This window comes from Aegilops tauschii, chromosome 5, assembly GCF_002575655.3.
Source record: "Aegilops tauschii subsp. strangulata cultivar AL8/78 chromosome 5, Aet v6.0, whole genome shotgun sequence".
Lineage (NCBI taxonomy): Eukaryota > Viridiplantae > Streptophyta > Magnoliopsida > Poales > Poaceae > Aegilops > Aegilops tauschii.
The window spans coordinates 51,933,454-51,951,655 of NC_053039.3; the positions used below are offsets into that span (position 1 = coordinate 51,933,454).

At 46.3% G+C, this 18,202-nt stretch overlaps 1 protein-coding gene across 1 annotated transcript; it reads right to left on the reverse strand.

Annotated features, from left to right (window-relative positions):
* Positions 1-10,055: 10,055 nt before the first annotated feature.
* Positions 10,056-11,887, reverse strand: LOC109768652 (uncharacterized). The gene has a single exon (XM_020327397.4). The coding sequence runs from the start codon at positions 11,865-11,867 to the stop codon at positions 10,302-10,304; it is 1,566 nt and encodes a 521-aa protein (XP_020182986.1). The 5' UTR covers positions 11,868-11,887; the 3' UTR covers positions 10,056-10,301.
* Between the last annotated feature and the right edge of the window lie 6,315 nt (positions 11,888-18,202).

Below are 18,202 nucleotides of genomic sequence, written 5' to 3' on the forward strand. Positions count from 1 at the left end.
AGAGATAAGAGGAGATAAGAGTACAAAGTTTAAACTACTCTCCTATCTCTATACGATGTATTCTAACATTCCCCCTCAATCTGAACCGAGTGATCTTTACCAAGGTTAAGATTGTTCTTGAATTCATTCAATCTTCCTGTAGTAAGAGGTTTTGTGAAGCCATCAGCAAGTTGATCACCAGTTGGTATAAACCGAATATCAAGTAGCTTGCGAGCTACTCTTTCTCTGACAAAGTGAAAATCAACTTCAATATGTTTGGTTCATGCATGGAAAACAGGATTAGCTGAGAGATAGGTTGCACCAATATTATCACACCATAACCTCGCAGCTTGTGGAGCCTTGATCCCAAGCTCATATAACAGAGTCTGTATCCACATTACCTCAGCTGTAACATTAGCCAAAGCTTTATACTCAGCCTCTGTACTGGATCTAGAAACAGTGGCCTGTTTTCTTGCACTCCATGACACAAGATTTGTTCCCAGAAACACAGCAAAACCACCTGTGGACCTTTCTGTCATTAGCACACCCTGCCCAGTCTGCATCAGAATAGGCAGTAACAAGCATAGACATTGACTTGGTAATCTGAAGTCCAAGACCTTTTGAGTATTTAAGATACCTTAAAATCCTTTTTACTGTAGTCCAGTGTGTTGTTCTAGGTGCATGCAAATATTGACAAACTTTATTGACAGAGTAAGAAATATCAGGACGTGTAAGGGTCAAATACTGTAAGCACCAACAACACTTCTGTATTTTGTTGCATCATCTGATCCAAGTGCTTCTCCACTTTCAATTGTAAGTTTTTCTGAAGTTGAAATTGGTGTACTCACAGGTTTGCAATTTTCCAATCCTACTCTCTTGAGTATATCAGTGGTATATTTTTCTTGTGTAAGAAGTATTCCATCCTTTATCTGTTTAACTTCTATACCAAGAAAATAATGAAGATCACCTAAGTCTTTGAGAGCAAATTCCAGCTTCAGATCCTTAAGTAAACAAGTGGTAGCATGTGCACTTGAACTAGCAACAATTATATCATCAACATAAACGAGCACAAATATAGTGATCTTATCTTTATGATACACTAGTAGAAAACAGGGCTTTGGTTCGGCCAGAAAAGAGCATTAATCCCAGTTGCATTACGAACCGGGACTAATGTGAGCATTAGTCCCGGTTCGAGCGGCTAGGGCACCGTACAGGCATTAGTCCCGGTTCAAATGGGACCTTTAGTCCCGGTTGGTGCCACGAACCGGGACTAAAGGGTGCGATGCCCATTAGTACCGGTTCGTGGCACCAACCGGTACTAAAGGTTAGACCTTTAGTCCCGGTTCGAGCCACCAACCGATACTAATGGGGTTTGAGGCATTAGTACCGGTTCATGGCACGAACCGGTACTAAAGGTCCCATTTTCAAACTCTACCCCCCTGTGGATCGCCTTTTCAGTTTTGTAAAAAGCAAAAGAAAATGATAAAAACTTCAAAAATTAAAATCCTTCCAGATGTAGTTATGTTACTACATGTACTAGTGAGGAAAATTTAAAAACTTAAATTTGGACATGTTTTGCAAAAAGTGTAGGGAAAATGTAAAACGGCTATAACTTTTGCATACGATGTCAGGAAAAACGTATAATATATCAAAATGTTCAGCACGAAAATCCGGATCCGATTTTGACCGCCTATGGCCTGTTTGCAAATTTTTAGAATCCTCAAATTCTAAAAGGAAAAAAAGTTATGCTCAAATTTCAGTTTTTTTTGAATTTTTGTTAAATCTGGTCAAACTATGGTCAAACTACTTATTCAAGAAGTATTAGTGTTACTAAATAATTATTCAAGAATATTAGTGTTACTAAATAATTATTTCCATTTTTTTGAATTTTGGTCAAATCTGGTCAAACTGTGGTCAAACAATGGTCAAACTAATTATTCAAGAAATATTAGTGTTACTATAATTATTTCAGTTTTTTTAATGTTGGTCAAATCTAATCAAACTATGGTCGACTTGGAAACGAGGGAGAATAGAACCCGGAAGTTAAGCATGCTCAGGCTGGAGTAGTGAGAGGATGGGTGACCGTCCGGGAAGTTAGATGATTTGGAATGATGAGGGGTGATTAGAGATTAGATGTTAAATTGAGCAGTGATGAGGGGTGATTAGAGATTAGAGGTTAAAATAATTCAGAAATTTGAAATTCAAAAAAAATTCAAAAAAAAATCATAAAATTCCGGTTGGTGTTACCAACCGGGACTAAAGATGGACCTCCAGGCAGCGGCCACGTAGAGGGCCTTTAGTCCCGGTTCGTGTAAGAACCGGGACTAAAGGGGGAGGCTTTAGTAACGACCCTTTAGTCCCGGTTCCAGAACCGGGACTAAAGGCCCTTATGAACCAGGACTAAAGGCCCTTTTCTACTAGTGATAAAAGAACAATGAGGTATCTGCTTTAGATGGTGTAAACCCAAGTTGTTGTAGTTGCATGTTTAACCTGGAGTACCAAGCTCTTGGGGCCTTTTTCAAACCATATAAAGCCTTATCCAACTTACAGACATAGTGTGGTGCACTTTGATCCTCATATCCTGGTGGTTGCCGCATGAAAACTTCTTCCTCAAGAACACCATGAAGAAACGCGCTCTGAACATCTAGCTGTCGTAAACTCCAACCTCTGGAAACAGCAATAGACAGTACAAGTCGAATGGTAGCTGATTTAATAACAGGACTAAAAGTATCTTCATAATCAATACCAAACCTCTATTTGAAACCTTTGGCAACTAGTCTAGCCTTGTACCTGTCTATGCTTCCATCAGATTTTCTCTTTATCTTATATACCCATTTACAATCTATGACATTATGACCCTGCTTTGGTGGTACTAAATGCCATGTTTTATTTTTCATGAGTGCATCATATTCATGATCCATAGCTTCTTTCCAATCTTTATGTGCAAGAGCATCATGCAAACGAGTTGGTTCCCCAATATTACTGAGAAAAGCATGCTTAAATTTGTCATACCTGACCGTACCATCAGTGTATTCTTTTTCCTTGATAATACATGACTGTGATCTGGTGTGCCGGCGCGGAACTGTTGGTGCTGTGGGCGCAGGCGCAGAAAATCCCGGTTCAGGAGCTGGCACGGGAGATCCTGTTGCCGACGGTGGTGTAGAAGCAGGTGCAGAAGATCCCGGCTCCTGATCCGAGAAGGATGCCCGCGTAGAGGCTGTAGCGGATCCCGGCGCGTGATCCATGGGGGATCCAGGCGCGTGATCCAAGGTGGGTCCAGGCCCCACAGGCGCATCGCTGTCGTCGGCTGGGTCGAGGCGCAGACTCCCAGCGTTCGGCGCGCCACGTGGAGACACGGTTTCCCCCACGCGGGGGCAGGCGCTTTGGCTGGCGGGGTCCACCAGATGCAGCCGGTCGGCCACATCCGCCTCGGGAGCACTGGCAGCCACCGGATTGGCTGCATGAGAATCCGCCTCGGAGACGCGCGGATCAGCGCTGGATCGCGCGTCGCCGCTGCTGTCAGGAAGACCAGCCTCGTGTTCTGCGCCAAGTTTGTCCTTTCCTGCACACATAAAATCACAGCCTGGACCTGCACATATATCATCAGAACCACCGGTTTGAATGGAATTTTGCACACGGTCAGCTTTATGTAATTCACCCCCGTGATCTGAAAGAAGTGCTATCTCAGCACGAAGAAGGGCTCCGGCGTTTGGACGAAGTTTGGCAAATGGAAAGAGGGTTTCATCAAACACAACATCCCAAGAAATATAGATTCGTCCAGTTGCAACTTCTAGGCATTTATAACCTTTGTGAAGATTGCTATAGCCAATAAAAACGCATTGAGTAGAACGAAACTCAAGTTTATGACGATTGTATGGACGCAAGTTGGGATAGCAAGCACACCCAAATATTTTGAGAAAGTTGTAGTCGGGTTTTTGATGATAGAGGCGCTCCAATGGAGTGACATTGCCAATAATTTTGCTAGGAAGACGGTTTATAAGATAGGTGGCAGTGATAAAGGCTTCGTCCCAATATTTGAGAGGCATGGATGCATGAGCAAGAAGGGATAAACCAACTTCAACATTGTGACGGTGTTTCCGTTCAGCGGAGCCGTTCTGTTGATGAGCATGAGGACAAGAAACATGATGTTCAATGCCTATGCTATGGAAAAAAGAGTTGAGTTTTTCATACTCCCCTCCCCAGTCACTTTGAACTGTCAAAAAATTTCGATCAAAGTGTCGTTCAACAAGTTTTTGAAACTCTTGAAACACAGAGAAAATCTCATATTTGTACTTGAGCAAATAAATCCATGTAAAATTGCTATAATCATCAATGAAACTGACATAGTATTTCTTTCTGCCAAAGGAATCTCTTGCATGACCCCATACATCACTGAAAATAAGTTCTAAAGGAGCATGAGATATACTATTCGACTTGGGATAAGGAAGTTGGTGACTCTTGGCATATTGACAAGCTTCACAAAAAGACTCACTAATTGAACTATGTGACAACGAGAGATTGCCTTTATTGACTACTTGTTTAACAATGATCGAAGATGGATGTCCTAATCTTTGATGCCACCTTGCCAAAGAGGGCTTGATAACGGAGAAAACATGACGACGCTTGCGACTAAGTGCTCCGGATGTGATGGGGTAGAGACCTCCAATGCATCTACCGTGATGAAGGAGTTCCCTCGTTGCCTGATCCTTGATAAAAAAATAACGAGGGTGAGTTTCAAAGAAGACGTTATTGTCATGAGCTAAACGAGACATGGATGCAAGGTTTTTATCAGCTTGAGGCACATGAAGGACATCTTTTAGGACTAGATCACGTTTAAGTGTAGGGGAATTAATAAGAGCTTGACCAATGTGTTGAATATCCATACCTCCACCGCTTGCGGTGTGAATTTGATCGCCGCCATGGTACTGTTCACGGAGAGCAAGTTGTTCTAGCTCGCTTGTGACATGATCCGTGGCACCAGAGTCCACGTACCACACCCCTTCTCCTCCTTGTTCACGCATGGCCACAGCAACATGTTTAGCATCAGGAACGAAGTTCTCATCATAGCGATGTCAGCAGTCCAAGACTTCATGGCCCGGCTTCTTGCAGAGCTGGCAGCGAGGACGTGCTCGGGAAGAAGAAGGGCGGCTGTTGTTGTTGTTGTTGAAGCCGCCACCCCCGGCCCTGTTGTTGTAGTTGCTGCCGCCGCTGCCACCGGTGTTGGTGTAGCCAGCGCTGCCGTTGTTGGAGTAGTCGGCGTTGCCGCGCCCACGGCCGCCGCTGCGTTGCCCCTGGTGACCGCGCCCACGGCCGCGGCCACCGGAGATAGAGTTGGCGGAGGACTTCCGGATGTTGACGCCGTGAAGAAGGCTGAGGCGGGCGTCGAAGCTCAAGAGCTGACTGTATAGCTCCTGAATGGTGATCGGCTCCACCCGAGCGGCGAGGGCGGAGACCACAGGGTTGTAGTCCATGTCGAGGCCGGCGAGGATTTTGGACACGATCTCTGGATCGGAGAGCGCGGCGGCGGTGCAGGCGACTTCGTCGGTGAGACTTTTAATTTTTCCAAGGTATTCTGCCATAGACATGTTACCTTTTTGAAGATTCGTGAGCTCAATGCACGTGTTGATTCCTTGAGCTTGGCTTTGAGCAGCAAACATGGCATGGATAGCACTCCATACTTCAGCCGGCGTCGAGAGCGTTGCGACCTGTGCGAGGATCTCGCGGGATAGGGATCCCATCAAGAATCCTTGGAGCTGCTGCTGCTGTGCATACCAGAGGGATCGTGCGAAGTTGACTACCTATTCGTCCTTGCCGTCCTTGGTGATGGTGAGCGTGGCCGGCAGTGGCGGGCTCTGCACGTTGAGGTGATGTTCCATCTGGGCCCCCTTGATCTGGGGCAGCACAATGGCTTTCCAGAGCAGGAAGTTGCCCCTCGTGAGCTTCTCTTGGGGTGGCGATCCGAGTAGGGAGGTGTTGGTGGAGGTGGAGGAAGAGGAGGCAAAAGCGGATGATGATGATGTGGTGAGCGTACCCATGGTGCTGGCCATCATGGCGGCGGTGGTGGTGGACATGCTGCTCGGTCGCTGCAGTAGCTAGATGCGATCTATTTCTGACCTATTGAGGAAGAGGCTCTGATACCATGTGAGATGAATTGGGAAGCGTAGAACCCTTCGTCTGGGCCGCATTGTATTATATAGAGAGCATGCCGTGGCTTACAAGGGAGGGATCGATCGAGAGAAAGAGGAGATCGATCCGTTCGGTTACAGGAGGTTTAACAGAAGAAGAGATAAGAGGAGATAAGAGTACAAAGTTTAAACTACTCTCCTATCTCTGTACAATGTATTCTAACATACAACACTACTTATGTTTGTGATTCACAAGTTTATGACCTGGAACCGGCAGCATATAGCAGAAATTAGCAGATGTAGACAGGATAATATAGAAGGAAAATGCAAATCAGGCTAAAGATCACGATGCCGAACATTTTCCCCTGCGCTTCCTTTCTCTCAGGAAACATAAGCTTGTAAGCGAGCGAGATCACAGGCTAAATATCAACAAGGATTCCAAGGTCACCAGTGCAGAATTTTACATAACCTGACTAACAGTAAATTGCATTTGCTCAACTCTATAAACAGTGGCGGAGCTAGACGAAGATGTCGGGGGGCTAAAGAGAAAACATGCATGCTTGGGGACTACACTTTCTTGTATTTAAGATCCCAAAATATTTTTTCTTCAGTAATTATATCAAGGCTAGGGGGGGCACAGCCCCCCCAAAGACACATAGCTCCGCCGACTATAAAACAACTTGATCAGCAAGTAAGTTAAGTCTAGGAAACTACCTGCCTAGTATGCTGAAACCTCTTAGCCCAGCAACTAATAGATAAAAACTTAGCCCAGCAACCAACTCCGAAAACTGCTTGATGAGAAACAAACTACCTAGTAACTTGTAGAGAAATAGCAGGAACTACTGATAAAATCCTGAAACTTAGCCCAGCTACCAACATTTCTGTCATAAGCTGGAAGCTAACCGAGGTGAGTTCATGAGTCAGCCGAAAAGGTAGGAATATCTTTATGACATCCGTCAAACACAACATGCAGTCAATCAATCATGCACACAACACAATGATGAGCAGAAGCAACTGACCTGCAGATCAAACCCATCATAGGATCATCCAGTTTACTACTACACCTTAGAGACGGACCAGAAACAAAATGATCAGCGTAAGTTCACGAGTCCAAACTGAAAGGGGGATACCAAGGATTTTCAGTTAGCAATTTAGCATGATCCTATAGAGCTTTCGCGCTGCATAATCCATGGTACAAAACACAGAATATGCAGATGGTAAGGATGAGCGGAGCAAACAAACTGAAGTACACAAACCATCACATGATCATCTGCAAGAAACAAGAACGAAACGATCATTCCAGTGAGTTTGGGGCATCCGTGCATGTGCATGTGCCTGATTGATGATTACACACACGCATTTCAAACAGAATCCTACCAACTGAACAACATTCCTTCTATGCATGCATCCATAGGATGAAAATTGGAAGTGAATTGAGCAATCTAATCAGTAACTGAAGCGTGCAGTAACAAAATTAGCACAAGCAACAACATAAGTTCAGCAAACAGTGGGAACAGAGCAACAAGAAGATCAACCAAATTTGCACCAAAACTCATTCAAGTCGTACTGGATAAGCTAGGCAACAACCATTCGGTGCCACAGAATGTGATCAGACGTAGAACAACACGGTACTCATCACGATCGAGTGCCCAATCTCTCATCTCAACCTCTATGAACTAAACGGCTGCCCAAATCTCTCACATCCAGATCAAATCATCACATGATCATCCAGTCTACATCTTAAGAGAACACACAATCAAGATGATAACCATAAGTTCAGGAGTCAAAACCAACAGGGGAATATCAAATATTTTCAGTTAGCTTGATCCTCTGTGTCTGTGTGACATTTGCGCTGCATAACACAGAAGTGTGCAGATGGCAATGATTATGAGAACAAACTGAAGTGCACAAAGATCCTGCATGTCAAACCATCACAAGATCATTTGTGTTGTCGATCATCTGGGAAAGGATCATCATAGATTATTCAAAAAAAAATCTTAAAATTCTTTACAAACAACAGGATTATCTGCAAACTGAATGTAGTACTAGATCTTAACACGATAAAAACAAAACTATCATTGCAGCAAGTTTCGGGCATCCGTGCCTGTGCCTTATCAAACACACATGCGGTTCAAAACTTCAAACAGAATCTTACTTATCTGTACCAAAATATAAGACGTTTTTGTAGTTCAACTTAAACTACAAAAACGTCTATATTTTGGTACAGAGGGAGTACCAACTGAACCACATTCCCATGCATGCACTGAGACAGCAAGATTCAGAATAAAAGTTGGAAATAAACGGGGCCATCTTAAACACTAGCTGACGCATGAGGGAACGAAATTAGCACAAGCAACACAAACAAATGCATTCAGTGTAAGCAGAAATCTCCAGAGTACATGCATGTAATCTGAAAATTTTCCTATGCAGTTTCTTTCCTTGTCTCAAAAAACACATGAAAGTGAGCGAGATTACTGGCTAAAAACCATCATGAGACCTTTATCGGTGCAGACTATTACAGAAACTGCAAGTTGTATTTGCACAACTCTAGAAAACAGCTTGATCAGCAAGTAAGCTGAAACTAGTTGCATTTGCATTTTCAAGGAAACTACCTTCATGCTACCTAGTATGCTGAAACTTAGCCCAGCAACCAACTCTTGACAACTACTTAATCAGACACAACTCTATGAAACAAACTACCACCATTGATGAAATACTGAAACATAGCCGAGCAGCACACGATATTTCTGTCATACAGTGTAATCTAAGTGAGGTAAAGTTCATGAGTCAAAACAAGCATATAAAGTTGATCAATGATGTACACAGCTGTGACAATAACTAACTGAAGTATATAAAGAAACAGCAGATCAAATCATGACATCCAATTTACATCTAACATAGCAGAAACAAAATTATCACTCATGACTCATGAGTCAAAACCGAAGGGGAATATCAAAAAAATTCAGTAAGCATGTATGACATTTGCGCTGCATGAACCATGGTGCGAGACACAGAATATGCAGATGGTATGGATGACAGAACAAACTGAGGTACACAAAGGTCATGCAGATCAAAACCATCACAAGATCATATGCAAACTCAGTTTAGTACTAGTATATCTTAACATGACAAGAACAAAATGATCACGGCAGTGTGTTTGTGGCATCCGTGCCTGTGCCAAGGTATGCTAAAACTTAGCTCAGCAACCAACAGAAAGTAACTTAGCCCAAGAACAAGCTCCGGAAAACTGCTCGATGAGACACGAATCTAGGAAACAAACTACCTAGTAACTTCAAGAAAACCGTGTGATGAAACACAATTCAAGGTAAAGTCAGGTTCTGTAGTTGGTCAATCATAACTACTGATAAAATCCTGAAAGTTAGCCCAGCTACCAACATTTCTGTCATAAGCTGGAATTTAACCGAGTTGAGTTCGTCAGTCAAAACCGAAGAGACGGGAATATCAAAGAGTTTCAGTAAGGCTGATCCAGTATCTGAATGACATTCGTCCTACATGATCCACGGTGCAAAAATAGAACATGCAGTCGATCTATCATGCACACCTTAACAGATCAGAACAAGATGAACACCATAAGAGTTCAAGAGCCATAACCGAAAGGGGACTCCCAAAGACATTCAGTTAGCAATTTAGCATGACCAGAACAAACAAACTGAAGTAGACAAAGATCCTGCAGATCAACCATCACAAGATCATCCTGCAGATCAATCATCACAATCGGGTCCTGTGCCTGATCAACAAACACGCACGCTTTTCAATCAGAATCCTAAGAACTGAACAACATTCCTTGTATGTATGCATGCATAGGATGATTCAGAGTAAAAATTCGAAGTGAATTGAGCCATATAAACTGTAACTGATGCATGCAGGAACAAAATTAGCACAAGTAAGAACAGAAGTTCAGCAAACAGTCGGAACAGAGCAACGAGAAGATGAATCAAATTCGCACCAAAATTGATTCAAGTCGTACAGAAGTACTCATCGATAAGCTATGCAACAATCATTCGGTGCCACAAAATGCAATCAGAAGTACTCATCTCTTATCTGAACCTCTATTGAACTAAACGACTGCCCAAATCCGAACCACTACTCCACTACGCACTAGTAGCAGTAAATCCTCCATGGCTAGACTAGAAACATAACAGAGCAAAACGATCGAGACGAGACGTACGCATCGCATCACTCGCCGGGAGCTACTTGCCTCTTGGGAGAGGTGATCGCTGAGGAGGCGCAGTCGCCGAAGGGCTCCCCGACGCCGCAGGTGCCGTTGGTCTGGTCGGTGGCGGACGCGACGGCGAGATCGGCGAGGTGGAGGCGGGGGAACGGCACGTAGACGCCGTGGACGGCGATGCGCGAGTTGACCACCACGTCGGGCTCCTTGATGGGTATGTAGTTGATGCGGACGTCGTCGTTGGAGGAGGCCGAGCCGGTGGCGTAGTGGGTGATGACGAGGCTCTGGCCCTCGCCGGCCAGCGTGGGGAGGACCGTGCCGGGGCGGAGGCGGTGGAGGTCTGCGCGCGTGAGGCGGTGGTTGGGGACGATGTGGAAGCGCACCGCCGAGACGTAGTCGTGGCCTCCGCCGACGAAGATGGCCGGGTCGTCGAGCGCGAAGAGCGTCAGGTTGGCCAACTTGTCGAGCTCGGCGAACTTGACGCGCATGGCCAGCGCCACGAAGCCGTAGCCCCCGTCGCGGAGTCGCGCCATGGCGTCGCGGATCATGATGCGCACCACGGAGGCAGCGGTGGCCGCGGAGGATGCGGCGGAGCGGCCGGTGAGGTGATGGTGGTGCGGGCCGTCAAAGCAGGAGTGCGTGAGCGGGCGCAGGAAGCCGTGGAGGCCGTGGACGACGTAGCGGCCGTCGTTGTAGAGCTCGGGGTGGGACACCTCGACGCCGTCGGCGTAGATCCTGGCGTAGTGGATGCCGAAGGGGCCCCGCTCGGTGGCGACCTTGATGCAGAAGCCGACGGAGGCGGAGGGGATCTTCATGGTGGCTGCGGCGGCGAGCTCGGAGTAGGGGTAGTAGCCCATGGCGATGTGCTGCTCGAGGAGGTGGCGGCGCGAGCACATGGGGCAGGCGGCCTGGAGGAAGGCGTCGGGGGCGGCGAAGACGGTGATGGCCCCGGGCCACCTCGCGAGCGGCGGCGCGTGGGCGAGGAGCGGCGCCTCCGACGCCATCTCGTTGTACCCCAGCGAGGTGAGCACCCTGGAGAGCTGCTGCAGCCCCTGCTCGGCGTCGGACACGGCGGGAGGCGGAGGCGGGGTCGCGGTCGTCGCCACCGTGGCAGGGAGCGGGAGAAGCGTGCTGGTCGTCGCTGTCGTCGCTGCAGCGGGCGTCGTCGGCGCGGACCCCTCCTCCTGCGGCTGCGGCGTCGCCTCCGCGAGATTCGGCACCGGGAGGACGAGCGTGGGAGGCGGTGATGCCGCTTCGGCCTGGGGCGGCACGAGCGGAGCGGGACGGGCCTCCGCCGCGTCCGTGGCCTGCGCGTCGGCGAGGATGGGGTCGACGTCGACGGCGGAGAGCAGGGACTGGCTGTCGGCGTGGAGGTGGTTTTGGTGCATGGAGGGCGCGGCGCTAGGGACGGGGTGGAAGTGGGCGGTGGCCGTGCCGAACGGCGAGCGGTGGTGGTGGGGGTGGGCGCGGGCGGAGGCGGTGGCGGTCTCCGGCGAGTGGGTGGCGGAGGCGGTGGATAGCACGAGGAGGAGGAGGAGGAGGAGGAGGGGTAGGTGGTGAAGACGGAGAGCCATGGCTGGCTGAGTGCGAAGGAAGGAACGGCCGAACTGGAATGGGGATGGGGATGGATCCGGAGGGGGCTATAAAGCGTAGCCGGCCGCGGTGATGGGATGGCAGGGGAGAGAGCGGCGTCACGTCACCAGGTCACGTCACTCACAACCGTCTTGTGGATTGCATTTCAAATTTGTGCAAGTCGAAATGAACACAAGCGGGTCTGTTTTTCTTCGTCGACGGCGTCAACCGGAGACGGTGGATCCAGGGCTCGAGTTGCACCGGGTCTGTTTCGTGTCCACGCCAATGCAAATGACCATTAGTGCACAGTTCCTAATAGCACAACCGAAGCTTGCCGCCATAAGCATGATTACATGATTTGGTTGATGAACTTTAAATGCAAATATCCGATAAGGATATATTTTGTATACAAACTATTTGCACAATTACAATCGCTTATGAGATTACCGGTTTTATGTTTAAGATCTTTTAGTCGAAAAAGACATACTTATATTTGACATGTTTATTTTATCTTGGCAATGTTGTGTGGCATACTTGCAAAGAATGCTCTCCTTCGTCAGAAAGTGGTTCATAGAGCAATTGATGTATGCCGAAAACAAAACCACCTCATAAAAAACGTCCAAAAGGATGCCTCCTTGCTTGGTTGAATTTTATCACGAGACTTGCATGTGTATGTTCAAATGGTCTTCTACAAATAAATATGGCACATGTTTTGATCCTATTGGAACTAGTACTCCTGATATTGATGGTTGCTTTTACACGGTGTGAGAGATGCATAATTCAAGAGGACGCAAGTGTTTGTTGAGCAAGCCAGTACGTTGCAATACAACTTCTACTCTCTCTTTTTTTATCTTTGGACGCAATGGCAACTCAGAAAAATGGTCAAATTATCTGGTCTGAGATTGTTGAAACACGTGAGTTCCTTTGCAGGGACAAATGTCAGGAAGTAGCAAGCTACAAGTTGATCTAATTAAGATGTTATGGTGGCCGCTTTTGTTCATAATATGGTTGACACATTTTGTTGATATGAAAATTGCTGTCAGCTTGGTGATTGAAGACTTGGTCTCTTCCATAATATTCCGAGTGATTGAACACACTTGGTAGCATACGAACTTGACCATCATATTTTGTAACATGACACGACTTGTATGTCGACTTTTGCATTTCCTTAATGGTTGTAGCTAAGATTGCTATTATTGATACATGTATTACAAACTGAACATGAATTGCATATTTTGAGTTTAATTTCATGATAATATACATGGTGCATCTGGATTTGTGCTAAGATGTCAAACCCTGAGCAGTGTTTCGATAGAAATATTGGACGTCGAACTATCTGTGCATATAGAACAATGTCATATGAACTATAGGCATAACAACATATGTCGGTGTAGAATGTCTGGCGGTGTAGATCACACCTACCCTACCATATAGAACAATGTCATATGAACTATAGGCATAACAACGTATGTCGGTGTAGAATGTCTGGTGGTGTAGATCACACCTACCCTATCATAGTGCCAGTCAAATTATATTTATATTTTGATAAAGACCTTTGCCGACGGCAGTATAGTCGGCAACTACTTTTTCTTGTCAATTTTTTTGCCGGCATTAAGTATGTCGCTCTATGTGGCCTATCTCAACAAATTGTTTGACACTGCTTTGAGTGTCATGGTGTAGTGCAGTTGAATGAAAGTAAATGATCAAACTTGACTGCCATGACAGTTATAGACATAGTATCGCCGCTAGCATGATGACCGTCTATATTGTAGTCAAGCAGTAGTGCTTGTAAAGTGAAGTAGATATTGCAAGTGCATATTTCCTGCAAACACCATAAGCGTACTATCAATAAAAGAAACACCCAAGCAACACGCTTATAAGAGAACTGGTATTTCGCCCTTATATCCATCATCAGCAAGCAAGTTCAGTAGGGACAACATAAGACACACATACAACATGTAATGACAACAAAATGGGCTAGTTGTTGGGTTGGATTCATATCAGCCACATTCAACAAGTCTTACAAACCCATAACATCCATATATAAGTCTTGAGACAACAAGTTATGATTTATGAATGCCAAAAACGGCGTAAGGCAATATAACTATATTTATTGAATTGTACAAAGTTAGAACCCGACCCAATTAATCGCCTACTTTCCGACCTGATGATGTTGTTGAAGCATGCAACGTGAAAAGCTGGCCGCGAAGAATATCGAGGGTGGATGTGGCCCATGGCGACAAGGCCCCTTGCTGAGGTTGTCGTAGGCGGAGGCGAGAGGGAGTAGTGGGGGGTGCTGTAAGCGGGTGGTGCTGTGTGAGGGACTGGGAGAGGTGACAAAGGAGGAGCACCTGCACATTCTCTCTCTCAAAGGTTTTATTTGGGCTTGGGCCACTCATTCATTTGCTTTCATATTTGAGTTGAAACGAAATTCCTTCCATTGCCAAAAATCAGAAGAGGAGACTTGTTTATCCATTTCCTCTCAAAAGAAGATGAAAATTTCAAGTCAGGTAGCGCTCGTCTGGGCCCACCAAATCCTATGATGTCCTCTCCTCTCACTTCGCCACAAGGCGATCCCCTCTTTTAATGGAAGATTAGAGCAAGTATAATAGTGAGCTTTAAGTCCGCTTACATGACACTTTTGATTAGAGGTAAAAGCATCCCGGGTACCCTAACTTGCATGGAATGTGATGATTTAGTCCCAAACTTGTAAAATGCAACTCCACCATACCCCAACTTGCACTGGAGCGCGACAAGTGGCAGCCAGCTGGCCGGATAGGTCGTCACCTGCACTTTTACAAAAACACCCTGCGTCTTTTCTAATTAACCCCCGCTACAGGCAGCTCTTCTGTTGCTGATAAGTTTATCATATCATCTGCAGCAGCAGATGTCTCTAGCGTGTGAATGCATGCGGCCATGGGCGCGCTCCATCCCTGCCTGCCATAACATTGTCTCTGCACTGCACCGCTTCTTTTTCTCTTTCCAAACTTAGCTCATGCATGCACCTGGTGTGTTTAGCTACCCAACAATCAGATCACGTCTCAGAGTGTGCATATAAATACTAGTGTATAAAACGGCGCAAAAATAAAGCTAGGTCAGAATGGGTGCTAAATACCTAGATACTTCTTGTACCAAATAGGGTATGCTTCAATTTTTGACAAGGAAACTGATGAGCTATGCTACATTCAAAATGTTATTATCTCTCTTCTTCTTCATCGGTTGAACGATCTAAGCTGCCTTCTAGGGCTTCCTTAATTAGTATACACTTTTGGGAGGATAAGATTTACATCAGAGAATGAACAACATGGCAAATAAACAAACAAAGTTGATAGGTACCAACAAGGGATTAATTAATTAAGCTAGCTCTACCACCTGAATTATGCGAGCAAAAACCGCCGCCTAGCTGGAGAGAAGAGATGGATCGAGCTAATAGTACCATCTGCTACTAATTTCGTTGCGATGGTTTTGTTTGTTGGGGACTCTTTAATTTGTGAGCGCCCGGTAAAATTAATTTGTTCATGGAGTAGTGTACTGCCTAGTTTGCGTTGAATAGACTTGTTCCTTCCTAACTTAGGCGCACGGATTTTGTCACGGTTTGTTTTTTATTTATTTGCTTTGCTGCGGGAGGGCAGATGAAGCATCTTAAGGCACTAATCTACACTGAAATTCCTTTTCTAAATAAACTCTACGGTGATAATTTATTTGTTCATGGACCTTGGGTGGGGTTGATGCCTTCATATGGAAAATGTACCATCTCCATGCATATAATCTGTAGCTACTAATTTTGCTGAGGCTGCTGCTGGATTGGATACCCGCCTGCTAATTTTGTTTTGTTGGGGTTTAATTTGTGAGCACCCGATGGAGAAGTTTATTACGTATTTGTTCATGGATTGGATGCCTGCCTGCTAGCTCTGCTGCACCCGGATAAGATAGAGATACTGTACTAACCAACAGAATGGGTTCATTTTGTTTTTTGAGAAAACTGGAACGCATTGATTTGCTGCACTTGCTCCCAACTCAAAACGTAATCAAGGTTTTGTTGGTCTTGAGTTACTTAGTTATTAACTCCTTGGATTCATATATGTTTGCATCTCCGTGGTTACTTTCACTGATTACTTACATTGATTCATGTTCTGCTGCCAAAATTGATCAATGAAGCTGCACTTAGAATTTATTTATTACTGTCTTCATCTTTCAGACTATGCAATCGTCCCTAAGTAATCAGTGAAGCCGCAGCTCTTGTCTTGTGCTGCTCTTCTCTAACATCAATCATATTAAGTTACTGATTACTTCCACAGATGGCGCAGGGATGGGCAGACGCTAGCCACCTGGATGTCTTTTGCTGGGGAACGGCCTGGATCAGCCCCCTCTTTTCACTGTAAGTACTATCAGTACTAGTTCTAGGAGTGCATTGTCGATCGATCGATCAATCATCTAATCGAATGAAGCAAGCAAGGAAGCATTCATTTTCTCGATGGATCATTTCTGAGTTTCATCCATGCGCGCCTTGTACATGCATGTTCCAGCTGGGCGACATGCATCTCGTGGCGCCACCGCGCGCTGGGCGGGGGTGGCCGGCGCCCGGAACCCATCATCGCCGCGCTCATGGGCAGCTTGGCCTGGCTCGCGTACGGCTTGGAAGTCATCGACGACACGGTCGAGCCGCTGTCTGTCAACGCCTGGGGTGCCACGTTCCAGGCGGTGTACCTCGTCACTTTCCTCCTCCTGTGCACCGGTGAGGAGCGACGCCGTGCTATCAGGCCGATGGCGACCGCTGGGATCTACGTGGCCCTCTTGCTCACCATCGGCGGCGTCGACTCCGGCACCTTCAAGTTTCTCTGCACCATCGCGGGTTCGGTGTCCGCCGCCGCGCCGCTGCTCACCTACTGGTTCCTGGTACTGATCGAGCGTGATCCATCTCTCATCTTTCAACCAACTCAACTGAACAAGTGTATACTGAATGATGAACGAGCCTGAACCTGAACCTGAACCTGGATGGTTCCTTTGTTGCATTGCATTGCAGGACCAAGCTACGCTTCCACCCTGGGGCATGTCTGCCTTCTCCATCGTACACTGCTTCGCGTGGTGTATACGGGGCGTCACGAAGCCGGTACCACAGCATGAGGACTTATACATGGCGGTGCGAAATTTCTTCCTTCCTTCCTTCCTTCCTTGGACTTCATACTTTCATAGCTCTACTGCTGCTGCACATTATTCATTCTTTCGTTATCTAGCTACCTTTGCTGCTGCTGGTGCTTAACCTGCATGAACTCGCTGGATTTACTATGGATGCAGACGCAGAATGGGATCGGCGCTTTCTGCTCCCTGGTACTACTGTTCCTGGCCTGGTTTTTGCCCGGCGCCCTGGCACCGCCCATGGAAGAGGACATGCATCTCCTGGCGGCGCTCATCAACCCAGACGTCGTGGCAAACCACCCTCTGTTCCCCGCCCGCCCACCGCCGCCGAGACGCAGGAGCACTGGCGCTGACGTCGACACGCACCACGACCCACCGCCGCCGAGACGCAGGAGCACATGAGCCGGACTCCGGCGACCGTCGCTCTGTGAAGAGGACGAAAGCGGCCGACCTGACGTGCGAACCAAGGCCAGCATGCCTTCTGTTTGACACTTGGTCCTTCCTCACTCATCACTTCATCAGTATGTCGCCTGCTAAGGCTGCCTGTCAAGTTACACTGAGTTGGATTCCAGGAAGAACGATTTTGCTTTTGTGAAAAATTCAAGTTCCAGAACTTACTCTGAGCTAGTAGAATTCAGCACCCGACATTCATGTGTTTCACTTCATGCATATGTTGAAATGTAGTAGTACATCACATAACACATTCTTACATTTGCAGCATCCACCAATTCACCTCGAACACAACTTTATGTGAACGACATAACCAGTTTAATCAAAAAAAAAAAGAAGCAAAAGTGTGGAAATTTAAATATACACAAGTTTAAACACAAAATCAACAGTGTGGCAATTGATCAATGTCGTAAGTCATGAGAAGTGTTTTTTTTTAAGTCCAACATGAGAGCTGTTGGTATTCACTGTTAAACATCCTGTACGTGGCCCCTAGCGTGACAGCCGAGAGGAGATTACTTGCACGCATTATATAGATAATTAGAGGGATATTTCATCTTGTAACCATAATCCTTATCTCTACCTTTCTTTCTTCTCAAGTTGTAATCTCTCCAACTGTATGCGCTATCAGGGAGGTGCGCCCCTGTTCTATAAACACGTACGGCATCCCCTCGCGATGAGGTAAGACGCTTTCGCCTAACGCACATGGTAATCAGAGCCTCCTCTTCCGAACCCTAGCTTTTCTTCGATCTCC

Bases quoted from the DNA above. Each gene is read 5' to 3' on its own strand.
- LOC109768652 (XM_020327397.4), bottom strand. From the start codon at position 11,867: ATGGCTCTCCGTCTTCACCACCTACCCCTCCTCCTCCTCCTCCTCCTC.